At 41.4% G+C, this 11,938-nt stretch overlaps 1 protein-coding gene across 1 annotated transcript; it reads left to right on the top strand.

The window, feature by feature from the left end:
- Window positions 1-2,202: 2,202 nt before the first annotated feature.
- Window positions 2,203-10,676, top strand: LOC138026796 (WASH complex subunit 1-like). Its single transcript, XM_068874247.1, has 3 exons — window positions 2,203-3,037; window positions 7,921-8,174; window positions 9,618-10,676. The coding sequence occupies exons 1-3, from the start codon at window positions 2,280-2,282 to the stop codon at window positions 9,995-9,997; spliced, it is 1,392 nt and encodes a 463-aa protein (XP_068730348.1). The 5' UTR covers window positions 2,203-2,279; the 3' UTR covers window positions 9,998-10,676.
- Window positions 10,677-11,938: the final 1,262 nt, after the last annotated feature.

Genomic DNA, 11,938 nt, shown 5'->3' with positions numbered 1-11,938 from the left:
ATTTCAGGCAGCGTTTACACGAAAGCGGTTTCACATCGACAGGATTCCATGACTTCGAAACCGCGTCAAAATCGATGCGGTTTGGAAGTGTTTACACAAAACCGTTTTCGCCAGAAAATCAAAGTCGTGATGTTATATAAGCGAGTGCTGCACCGTGTGCTAAATTCACTATTTTGAATTGAACAATGCAAATTTTGCACCAAAATAGTAACCGTATTCAAATCGATGCGGTTACAAATGAAACCACGTTCGCGTAAACGCTGCCTTAATCTGCGGTTGAAAAATTCTGATCACGTGATAACATGTTTTGTGGCTCTGCGGTTTCGGTCTCGTGATGCTATTTTCTGTTGCTTTCCCCAAAGAGAAAAGTGCGAAACGATGTTGACAGCGAGTAAAACCGGCCGAAGCTATTGCGGGTAACCCAGGAAAAGCCTTGTCCGAGGAAATAAGATGCAGGTAAAAACTTTTTTTCAGGTTGTTTTCTTTCGAAACCGCAGAGCCACAAAAAAGTTTGACCGCAGACTGAAATCAACGCCCTTGCCGCCCTTGTCCACGGACGTCTGAGGTCGATAGTATGCAGTTATCACGAGATGCGCAATAACAATAGTAGGCACCGTCCTTAAGTGGATAAGAACAGTTTCTTCAAAGTAGGTGTTCCGGGTTCAAATCCAATCCAGGGACAACTTTTACTGTTTTCAATTTTTATCTGCTACCACAGGTCCTGGGACAGAGTAATCTAAATGGAGGACAACACTTCATTTGGAGCAAGCTGTCAATGAAGGATAATCTTTTATTTGAGGAAGAGATAGTGTTGGAAAAAGTCGGGCGCCAGTCTTCCCTCGACTTTTTCTCGCCCTCGCCACAATTTCATTTCTCCCGACCCACTGAGAGGATGGAACAGCCTACCAAAAGACCCACTCCTGGCTCCTGTGTTCCACACAGTAGTATAAACAACTTGAATTTAGCTGACTTTTCTTTCGGACGCTAATAAATGTCAAGAAAAAAGTAAAAAATAATTTTAAAATTGCTAAAAAAAGTCAAAAGTTGCGGAGAATTTTAAAAGTTGCCTACAGCCTCAAAAGTTGCCGAACAACTTATGGCTAAGCCTAATTCTCGCCCAATATCTGTAATTTCTCGCCTCATTTCCGTCCACACCTTTTAAAGCTTGGATGCTAGAGAAGCAAGCATGGCACAGTCGGTTAGTGCGCGTCTTTGGTGTAAGAGGTCCCGAATTCGGTCCCTGGGTCAAACATCCTTGTTCGACTTCTTTCCTTTCATTGTAGCTTAAGAAGCTTTAACTACCCGTAAAACGGAGCACTGATGGAGAGGGTGGAGTAAAATGAGCGCACCGTACGGCTGGGGATGTTTAAGTGCGCTTAGCGATGTTTTAGTTTGCCTAGGGATGACAATAGATGGTCAGGTACGCCTAGGGATGATGAGGGATGCTTACGTATGGCCAAGGATGGATTAAGGGGGGTGACTCTTAACTACCAAACCGTTGCTATAGACCCCTTCAGATAGTCATTTCTCGAATTCCTTTAACTCTACAGTAATCCTTTTTTGCCAAGTGTGTTCTATTTAACATTACTTTGTACAGCTCAACTCACAACCATATTTGGTAAATCACGTGACCAAAACAGAAAATGCCTAAAAACTCAGCGAGTTAACTGTGTTTTTCACAATTCTTTAACGCAACAGCATGAAAACATTCTAACACAAAATTTGAAGAATGGATTTTGAAATAAATTATTTCTCCAAAAAATTGTGACGTCGTTAAGGCCCTCCTTTGATACACTTTTAAAAATATCAGTTCGATTTTTTGTCCAAATAGAAATTCCATGCTACAGTTTACGAAAAATGATGGGACGGTTCCCATCCGGTGAAAAAACCGTCTCTTCCTTTCGTTTCCTGGGTTTTCACTTTAACGCGCGGCAAAGGACTGGGACTAGTTGTATATGCGCGGCGCGCCTTCTGATTGAAGTGATGTGAGATTTCCATTGAAAAAGTTACTTCGTAGAGCCATCCATGCACCCTTTTTGTAGGGCTCTTTGTCTGAAAAGGTTTCTTAGCAACCATTGTCTTTCTGTAGTTAAGTGCCACCCCCTCTACATATAAATGGACTCGAACTCATGACACTTAGATGCAGACCATCTGCAGACCACCGTATGAGTGCCTGGGACCACTATATGGGTGCCTACACCAAGTAGTTACCTACATCGCCACATGACTCAAGATGGTGGATTTGTGATTTCTTCCTCATTACTAAGATTATTGCCGAAATGCCGGTGCAAACGTACAGTGTACCGTTAGTTTTGCCTAATCTTCGAAGGGAGGAATCGATCAACCAAATAGTCGATTCGCTTGAATATTTGGAGAAGGTATCCAAGGACATTTTTGGTCGCATCAGCAAACGTGTGGAGGAAAACAAGGAACGTCTTGCAGCCATAAACCACAGAGCTGACTTGGCACAAGCGCGGATCGACAAAATAAAGGGCATTAAAAAGGCAACGAGAGTATTTTCCAGCGCAAAATACCCTGCTCCAGAGAAGCTGCAGCCTTATGAGACGCTATATTCCGCTGAGAATGAACTGGCTGAGTTAAAACGTCAAACTTACACTCTGAATTCGAAGTTCATTGCAGTCGATGAACGCACCTTAAAAGACAAACTGCAATTCTACAACGTTCACCTAAACGTGAAAAAGAAACAGGACGAAATGAAAGGGGAAGGGCTAGGATCACTGCCAAAAAATCTTCAATCTGTAAGCTCTCTATTGCTATTCAACACCACAGAAAATCCTTACAAGAAGTATGTTATGTTGGATCCACTCTCTGGAGCAGTGACGAAGACGAGAAGCAACATTGAGGAAGAGGAAGAAGACATCGGCGCAGCGCCTATTTCCATCACTCAAGGAGAGGCATTGGACAGGATGACCGCACAGAACTACTTTTATGTACCTAATCTTGGCGATGTTCCTGAAATTGATGTTCCAGTTTATTTGCCCGATCTGCCAGGGATAGCTGATGACTTGTCATACAAGTGAGAGAGTGGTTTTAACTGAAGCTACTATATAGGCACAGGCTGTGATTTCTTTACTCAGCCCTGAAAATAGAGTATTTTCACTTGTGTGACTTGCACCCATTTTGGTTCTCTGCTCACCGTTTTTGCATAAAGCTTAAGTTCCTCTACATAATCAATGTCAGTTATCAAAAAGGCAATTATTTCTTTGTTTAGGGCACCAACATGGCTGCCACAAAATCATGTGAAAATGCTCTACTAGGATGTGAATCCTGTTCCAAAATGCACCCAGGTCCCATTTTAGGAACCAACTGAACAACAATCATGATACTCCACAGATGAGCTGGCATCTGTGATTACATGGGGCACCGTTTGTAAAAAAAATTATTTAGAACAAATTTTGTGACATCCTATTTAGAAATAATTAAAACTGCCTGAAAATTTATTTATAAATAAGATGCAAAACTGGTTGCATGATATGTAAATAATTGTGTGAGGCACATTCTGATTTATAAATAATTTTGATCGCGAAATGAATTATTTATAAATAATGAATTACACAACTTCAATTATTTATAAATCAGTCTGTCTCTAAAATATTTATTTACTTGTCTGAGACAAGGCACTTTCTAAGGCATCACTGACGGCATGAGAGACGGCTTCTGATATAGCTTGAGGCAATTTATATCGTTCCGCCAACTGTCAATCCCTTTGAAACAACGTTATATGGTTTCCGCGAGGTGACTTTGACTTTGTGACTTTGTGACTTTGACTTTGACTTTGACTTTGACTTTGTTCCCAGACGCAAAAAATCATTATTTCTAAATAATGTCATTATCTGTATAAAGTCATTATTTATAAATAAGACTTTGCTTCCGGAGGTGAAAGTCATTCTTTGTAAAGAAATTACTTTGACCAAATTTCGTGTTATATAAATAAGTATCTCAGAAACCTCATACTCAGCGAGGTAAAATTTCATTATTTATAAGTAATGGGTTTCACTCTAGGTAAACTTCATTATTTATCAATAATTTACATATCATGCGACAAGTTTTGCATCTTATTGATAAATATATTTTCGGGCAGCTTTCATTATTTCTAAATAAGGAAAAGATATCACAAATTTGTTTTAAATAATTTTTTTACAAACAGCGCCCCATATGATTACCCCCTTAATCTCATAAATCATACTTTTTGTTTGCTAAATTCTGACTCCACCAAAGGTTCTAAAAAATGTTTCAAAACTGCCTTGATTAATTCATTTAGTTATACTAAGCTTTTGTGACCTACAATGAGGCACCAATTTGTTTGAGGAGGTGAAAAAACTAGGATGAGATCTGATTAAGATTTCAATAGTAGATAAAGGCATGATTACAGGTTAGGAATCTACAGTTGGTTATTCTCGTATATAGAAAGCAAGTTGCTTGGCAGCGGGTGAAAGTTTAATGTCGAGCTTGTACGCCTGTAAGTTCTCAGCCTTTGTGTCAATCCAGCCTTGGTAGAGGCACCCCTTTAACGTTAGTAGTGTAGTGTCCTCGTCAGTGGCTCTCTGCACTTGCTCCTTAGTGACTGGGTTGGGTGTGTTGCATGTTACAACATAGTTCATATAGCGTTTCACTTCCTTGGTAGTTTTGAGTTCAAGCTTGGTACACGTCTGAAGTGGCGTAGGGTGTTGTGATGTGTAATCCAATATGTTTTCCTTTCTGGACCAGTACTCCACGACAAAGTCGTAATCCAACATCCTGTTTACGATCCTCTGCACCCGGATGGACATTGCATGTGTGGGCTTGTTGAAGGCAATTTCTAGAGGTTTGTGGTCCGTCACCATCTTAAACGGTATCCCATACAGGAACAGGCGATACTTTTTGCAACCAAAATCACCCGCTAAGGCTTCTAGTTTGATCTGGCTATACCATTTTTCTGTGTCTGTAAGGCCTCAAATAGCATACTGCACAACTTGCCACGTTTGTTCTTCAAGCTTCCTCTGTGTGAGAGTGGCTACCAGTCCCATCAGACACCTGTTCACGTGGAGTTCATGTTCCACTTGGGGATCCAAGTAGGCTTGTGCCATGTCACTACTGAGCATGTTCTTCAGTTCTTCAAATGCTTCTGTGTGCTCTTGTATCCATTCAAATTTTCCACTTAGTAATTATCCGAGTTTGCAGACCACTTTCTGATACTTTCTGGCTTCCATAAACCGTGAGCTATACCTGACTGCGCACAGAAACGAATTAAGTTCCTCTGCATTCCTCAAGTGGCCCGCCTCCTTGATAGCCTGTACCTTGCAAGGGTCTGGGGATACTCCCTTCTTTGAGAACATCAAGCCATAATAGACCATGCGTTCTTTGTTGAATTCACATTTTCCTTTGTTGAACATGACATTCTTTCCGCGACTTTTCTTTAGGAGGGCCTCCAGGTTTGCATCATGTTCCTTTGTGTCATACCCATGCACAATGATGTCATCGCTAATGTTGAAGACCCCTTTGAGGTCTTGTGTCAACTCCTGTCTGATGGTCTCCTGGAATATCTCAGCGGCTGACCTCGTACCATAGTTCAGCCTCTTGTATCGGCATAAACCAACGTTGCGTCAAGAAGGTCGTTACATTTCTCTAACTCCCCTTGACCTCTAGTTGGTGGTATCCCCTGGGCATGTCCAAGTGTGAGAACACAGTCAACCCACTTAGCTCGTTGACATTGTCATCTATCGTGGGCTGCTGGGTGTGCCTGCGGGGTATTGCTTGGTTTGCCACACACACATCTACCGTCAGGCGAATCTGGCTCTAATCTTGTTGGGAGCAAGGCTGTTGCCTAACAGGAGCCCGGTAGCCTGGGGCTCCCAAAGAATAGCTCTGGGCTCCTTAATTTTTCACAGCAACACCTTTCACTTCATATGTTGGGCTCCTAAGTTCTCAGCGTTTAGCTCTGAGGGCCCCTTTAAAATTTTCTTAGGCAGCAGCCTTGGGGAGTGACCACTGGCAGCGATACCCATACCGCTGGCTGGTTAACTTTTTCAATGATATCTTGGTCCAGAAGGTGTTGTATTTCTTTTTCCATTTTCTCCCATACACTAAATGGTTGTCAGCGTGGTGGCTGTGCGACAGGTTTAAATTCAGGGTCAACATTTAAATCAACCTGAATGTCTGTTAGCTTCCCAATTCCTTCAAATCGATCTTTGTACTCTTCCAAAAGTTCTTTGACGTGGTTCGCGTCTTCCGATTGTTTGAGTCCCTTTGAAATTGCATTGCTCACAAGTATCATTCCCAGGTCCTTTCCATCCTCATAACTCAGCAACAATGTGGTCTGGGTATCTCCCTTTGTGAGCTGCCATGTGACCACCTTCATTTCGGTCTTGGACTCGGTGAGTGCATCTTGTTTTTTTTATCATAACTTTCTCTTCCAGGCCGTATCTTTGAAAGGTCGCCATTAATTTAATTAGTACTTTTCTTAGGGACCTTTTATCCGAGGTTCCCATGGGGTTAACCGTTTCCAATGTGCACGTGGACTTGTTGCTGCTCTCGGGCGACGTTTCAGATTTTTGTTCACCTTCATATGCTAATCTTTCATGGCTTTAATTTCTTGTTTACTTTTACAATAATTCACGAAGTGTTTCCTTTTCCCAAATCGCATACACCGCTTGCCGAAAGCCAGACATTTTCTTGGTCCCCCTTGGTGCGGCCACTGTTTCCCGCAATTAAAACATGATTTTTTGCCTGTTCCATCCACTTCTTGTTTAACGGTGACGTCTGCTGGGGTTTGGTTCTCCACTTTTGTGGCGTGTTGATCCGCGCTTACGAAACCTCTGGCATATTTGAGTGCTTCTGCTAGTGTTAGCTGGTCTTGTAGTAGCTTTCTTCTCACTCTATTGGATTTCTGCTCTCGATCATGGCCATTAGTATCTTGGTATCCAACCAACCCGCCAGGAAGTCACAATGCTTGCCTTTCACTCTAAGCTTCAAGATGAACGAATCCCAAGTTTCGTCCTTTCCTTGTTTGATGCAGTGAAATTTGCGTATGTTGTACAGCCGGTTCTGAGATTCCTTGAACTTGTCTCGTAGTGCATTAACGGCTCTGTCCAAGTCTGTTCCTGTGTTGCTAAGTTGTTCGAATATGTCCAGAGTAGCTTTGCCTATTGAGTCTAAGAAAAGCAATCGTTTTTGTGCCTTGTCCATAATGTTGTATGCTTTCAAGTGGTTATTCTTGAACTGCTGGGCACATTTAACGAAGCGAGCGTAAACTGTTTCTGGGTCCCTGCGAATATCGAATTCCGGAAACTGTACATGATGTATGTACATACATGTAGTCAATGCTGATCGCCATTCTGTCCCTTATTCCACTGACATCCTTGTCACCAAGTTAATGTCAAGTGTTTACAATGTTAACATCTCTCGAACAATATCCGTTCGGGCTGACTCGACGCATTATATAGCATGCTTAGTAACATACCATGCATACATTACTTTGCCCATTGAGCTACTAGAATTCATTGGAGAGCTAGGTGTGTGCTTACAATCTTATTTTCAGTTGTCCTTTCAGCCGTTTGCCAGGCAACTTCCTTCTATATATAATTCCCACGGGCTACACCTTTCCATCATTGATGAATTGGTTATTCTTAATGGTGGAATAACTTGATTTGTATTGTTAGTTAGGGTAGTTGAATAGTAGGAGGCATTTCTGGTAGCTGGCTTCTTTTGCTTACCATATACTGTATACATTTTAGGGATCGATACAAAATTAACTTATGATCAGTACGGTTTATTACGATCTGAAGCCCTTTGCAAGTCATTGGAAATCCACATAGATGACCTGCATATGTATGAACACTGTGTACTGGTTACGTACACACATGAATAGTGTGTTTTTGTTGGCTGTCAACCTCATAAATCTTAAATGAATTTCATCTACAGTGCTGACCTGGGTCCTTCAATAGCACCATCACTTCCCGGTTCCAACATACCTGACTTACCTGAGGTTGTGGAAGAACTACCAAGGACAGAAGGAGTCCCACCTCCTCCCCCACCATCTTCTGGTCCAGCCCCTCCTCCTCCTCCCCCTCCTTCTGGACCTGGTGGTCCACCACCTCCACCCCCACCACCACCACCACCTCCTCCAGAACCTGAGGCAGTACCTCCTCCTGCCCCATCAGCAAATGGATCCACAGGTGAGTGACAACCCTTGTCATTTATCATTGCCCTTGTCTTATCTCTCTATGGGACAAGGATGGCACAGTCGGTTAGTGCGCGGCCTTGGTGCAAGAGGTCCTGAGTTCGATTCCCGGATCTCGCATCCTTGTTTCGACTTCTTTCCTTTCCGTGTAGCTAAGTAGCTTTAAATACCCGTAAAACGGAGCACTGATGGAGAGGGGGAGTAAAGTGAGTGCACCGTCGACCTCAGGTTTGTCAGTTGAATTACTTTTACGAGTTATCGACGTTAAATATGGTTGCTTTTCTTTGCTTTGCTTTTGCTTTTACCTGTAACCTGTTGACCAGACCTCAAATCAGTGTAGCGCTGTTGGTCTTTTTGTTTATGTATCTTTTCCAATGCCGTTAAAGTGCCCTTGTGATAAAAACAATCACTTCCTTTTTTTCTTCACATTTTGAAAGTGTGTTTGCATAATACCTGACTGGCAAATTTTGAACTTTGATTTTTATCCAAAGGCCATTTACTTTGAGAGTATGTTTTGAATTTCATGGCCCGTTATTGCTCACGTTCAAAACTGGCTGATTGGACCTCAGAAGGTTGGATCCAGGGAAAAATGACATCAAAGGCTCACTAGCTTAAAATTTTAGCGTGTGAATGCAGCTTATTATAATATACAAAAACGCGAGTTTAAAAGTCTGAAAGCCCAAAACTCCTGTGCTGCATATTAATTCTGTGCCGTACACAGGCATTACATTCTTAAACTAGTGAGCTTTTGATGTTATTTTCTCCTCGAACCAGCTCTCTCAATAACTTAAAGTGAGTAATGGCGGACCATTAAATAGGAAAAGTCCAGTTAAAATAAACAGGTGTGCTTTTGAAATCAAGGCTTAAAACTTTGGTAGCTTAGTGTGTGGTTAACATACCTAGTTTTGACATCCAAAAAAAATAAGAATGGATTTTTTGGTCACTGGGGCACTTAAAAATAAATTTTGTTCACTTGGTTGTTGGGTTGAAAAGTGAAAGAAATGTAAAAATAAGTGAATAGGTTTGCCTCAACAACATGAGAACTAAATGTGATGTAATTTATTACGAAATGAAATTGCAGTTGTGGTTACAGATTGTTAAGCATAAAGATGACAGGTAATCTTGTGTTTAAAGCCTTTTTGGTCAGTGGTTGAAAATTGATGATAAAAAATTATATTAACCCATCGACCCTCAAACGCCCTAGGACACCGCCAGTTGACGAGTAAAATCGTCTGATGTTAGACAGTAAAGTCTGTGAAATCTCACTCCTAGGGGTCAATAGGTTAAGCAAGTTCAGGTATTAATCCTATACTTTTTTTGCCTGAATAACTGGTAAAATCTATGTGACAAATGTTGTCAATTTTTGCATTTAGCAGCATTCATGGTTACATACTAATTCTGATGTTACTTTTCCCACTTAAAAACTGTGAACTTCAAGACACTGGAGCTCTGCCAAGTGATGTTCCAGATGCAGTTGCTTCAGATGGCCGTGCATCACTGATGGAGTCTATTCGCAAAGCAGGAGGCAAGGGCAATGCCAAATTACGCAGCGTCAAGGAAAGAAAGCTGAAGAAAAAAGCAGAGAAAGAACAGTCTGCTGTGAGTGGCGGAGGTGGTGGGGACCTGATGGGCGACCTTTTTGCCAAGTTATCCATGCGTCGCAAGGGTATTTCCGGGTCCAAAGGGGATGCAGGTTCTTCTAATGCACCACCAGGCACAGGTTCTGCCATGGACAAAGTTTCAGCCATGATTCCTGCACCACCAAAAAATGACCGGTCGGAGTTGACACTCTCTGCAGGAAGTGATGACTGGGACTGAAACATAGAATTTAGTTAATAATCCAGGGATTTTGGCCAATATCAATTCCAGAATATGTGGAAGCGTTGTCTCCTGAAGCTATGATTAACACAGTCGACCAGACATAATTATGTAAAATATCACATCTTGTTGAAATCATAATCAATGTAATAATAATAGTACAATATTTTTACCAAGTAAAAATTGCTGCTGAAAGATAGTGATGTGGCTTCCACTTAGCCATGATACTTAAGATTACCTTAGCTTTTCGTTAGGAATGCAAATGAACCCAGTTACTGGTCTTATGAAATACATCTTGTCACTTCATGTAGATGCATGTCACAGAACACTGTCTTTTCTGTGTACAGAAAGAAGCTTTCAGGGTTTGTCTCAGAATTGGTTCTGAAGTCGGTGGACATAAATGACTTTCATGGACTTTCATGTCCATAACCCTTATTACTTTTTCTCAATATGCAATCCGGCAGCATTCTGTGAATCCTGCAATCTGATTGGCTCTGGGAGCAGGCAGAATTTTTTTTATCTTGCCCACCATCCTGAGAGGAATCCAAGCCCTGGTTGTGTGAGCTTAAGTGATGAACCAGTGTTAGGACCAAAAATAGATTTTTTTGAAGCCTTTTAAATGTTTTTAAAAGTAAGCAGTGTTGCTTTACAAACTAATAAAATAATATTGTGAAGAGAATCAACCGATCATTGAGGTATTGCCTGATACTTCTCTTTTGATAATAAGCATCGCAGGCCAGCCTTAGCAATGGTTCCCAGCCAGCACGTCTTTTTAGGGAAAAAAATAGACAGGTTATTCACCGGCCTTGGTTGGTTCGTATAGGGAAAAACTGTGCCCTCGGCCTGCAGCCTTGGGCCTCGGTCACATGCCGGTATTTCCCTGTACGGACTTTCTGGCCGGTGAAAAACATACACATTTGAACAATCTCTGTCCTATACCAATCCAAGCTAAGGGTTGTAAAGAGCCTGTAAGTGTTATAATAACGATTTACAATTTATTATTTTGCACGCTTAATCCTCTTTATGGTTGTCTGGGGACTAGGCTGCAAACGCAGATATCTTTCTGGCACGTACGTCTGCATTCACAGGCTATCTGGGGACTAACTTACCAGCACTGAAGTCAACAAGATCAGATTTGGAAGCCCTATATAAGGCACCCTTGGCAGTGAGCCCAGGTAAAGTCCATGTATAATTTCTGGACCACAGCACCATAGCCAGTTGTAATGAGCTTGGAGTCGATTTTGTTGAGGGAGGAAAAGCAGAATATGGATGTGTATGCACCTATTTCAAGACATGTGATTCATGTCAGTCAAAATCACCATATATGGAAATAACAATAGACGCCCAAACCATAGCTAACAATAATAATTATTTTTATGATGTCACTCAGTAAGAAATGAACAAGAATAGCTAAGAATCCGTCTGCATGATTGTAACAGTCAAATACCCTGAAGATCGCTTAACGCTGAAAACGTTCAGGTTTTTTACTTTTTAGAGAATTCTAAGCCTTGTATTAAAATGATAGTCAATTATTTTTATTATTGTTAACAATGGTTTGTCTCTAAAATGTGGGCTATCATGAATTATTATCCTATTTCAAAGGCTCTCCTGGTTGATCCAGAAAATAATATAATTACGACGGAAACAACAAGCCTAATCAAAAACTCAATAGAACTGCATCCTAAGCCAGTGCATTGAATTTAAAGGTTGCAAAGAGCTGTGTGGTATCTGTAGAATACTCAGAGGAAAACCCCAAGTTAGGTTGAGATCAAACAAAACTCAGCCCACACATGATTGCAGAGGTGGGAGTGCCATAATTCCTTTGAGGAAATCTCCAAAAATTGCATCAAGCAACATTCCAATGCCCCAAGTTAAATTTTTTTCTGGCTAGCATGCTCTCAGACTCAGCTAAAGGCTCATACCTTCTTTCACATTTTCAGC

The sequence above is a fragment of the Montipora capricornis genome, chromosome 12, assembly GCF_036669925.1.
Source record: "Montipora capricornis isolate CH-2021 chromosome 12, ASM3666992v2, whole genome shotgun sequence".
Lineage (NCBI taxonomy): Eukaryota > Metazoa > Cnidaria > Anthozoa > Scleractinia > Acroporidae > Montipora > Montipora capricornis.
This window is presented reverse-complemented; position numbering and strand designations above follow the sequence as displayed.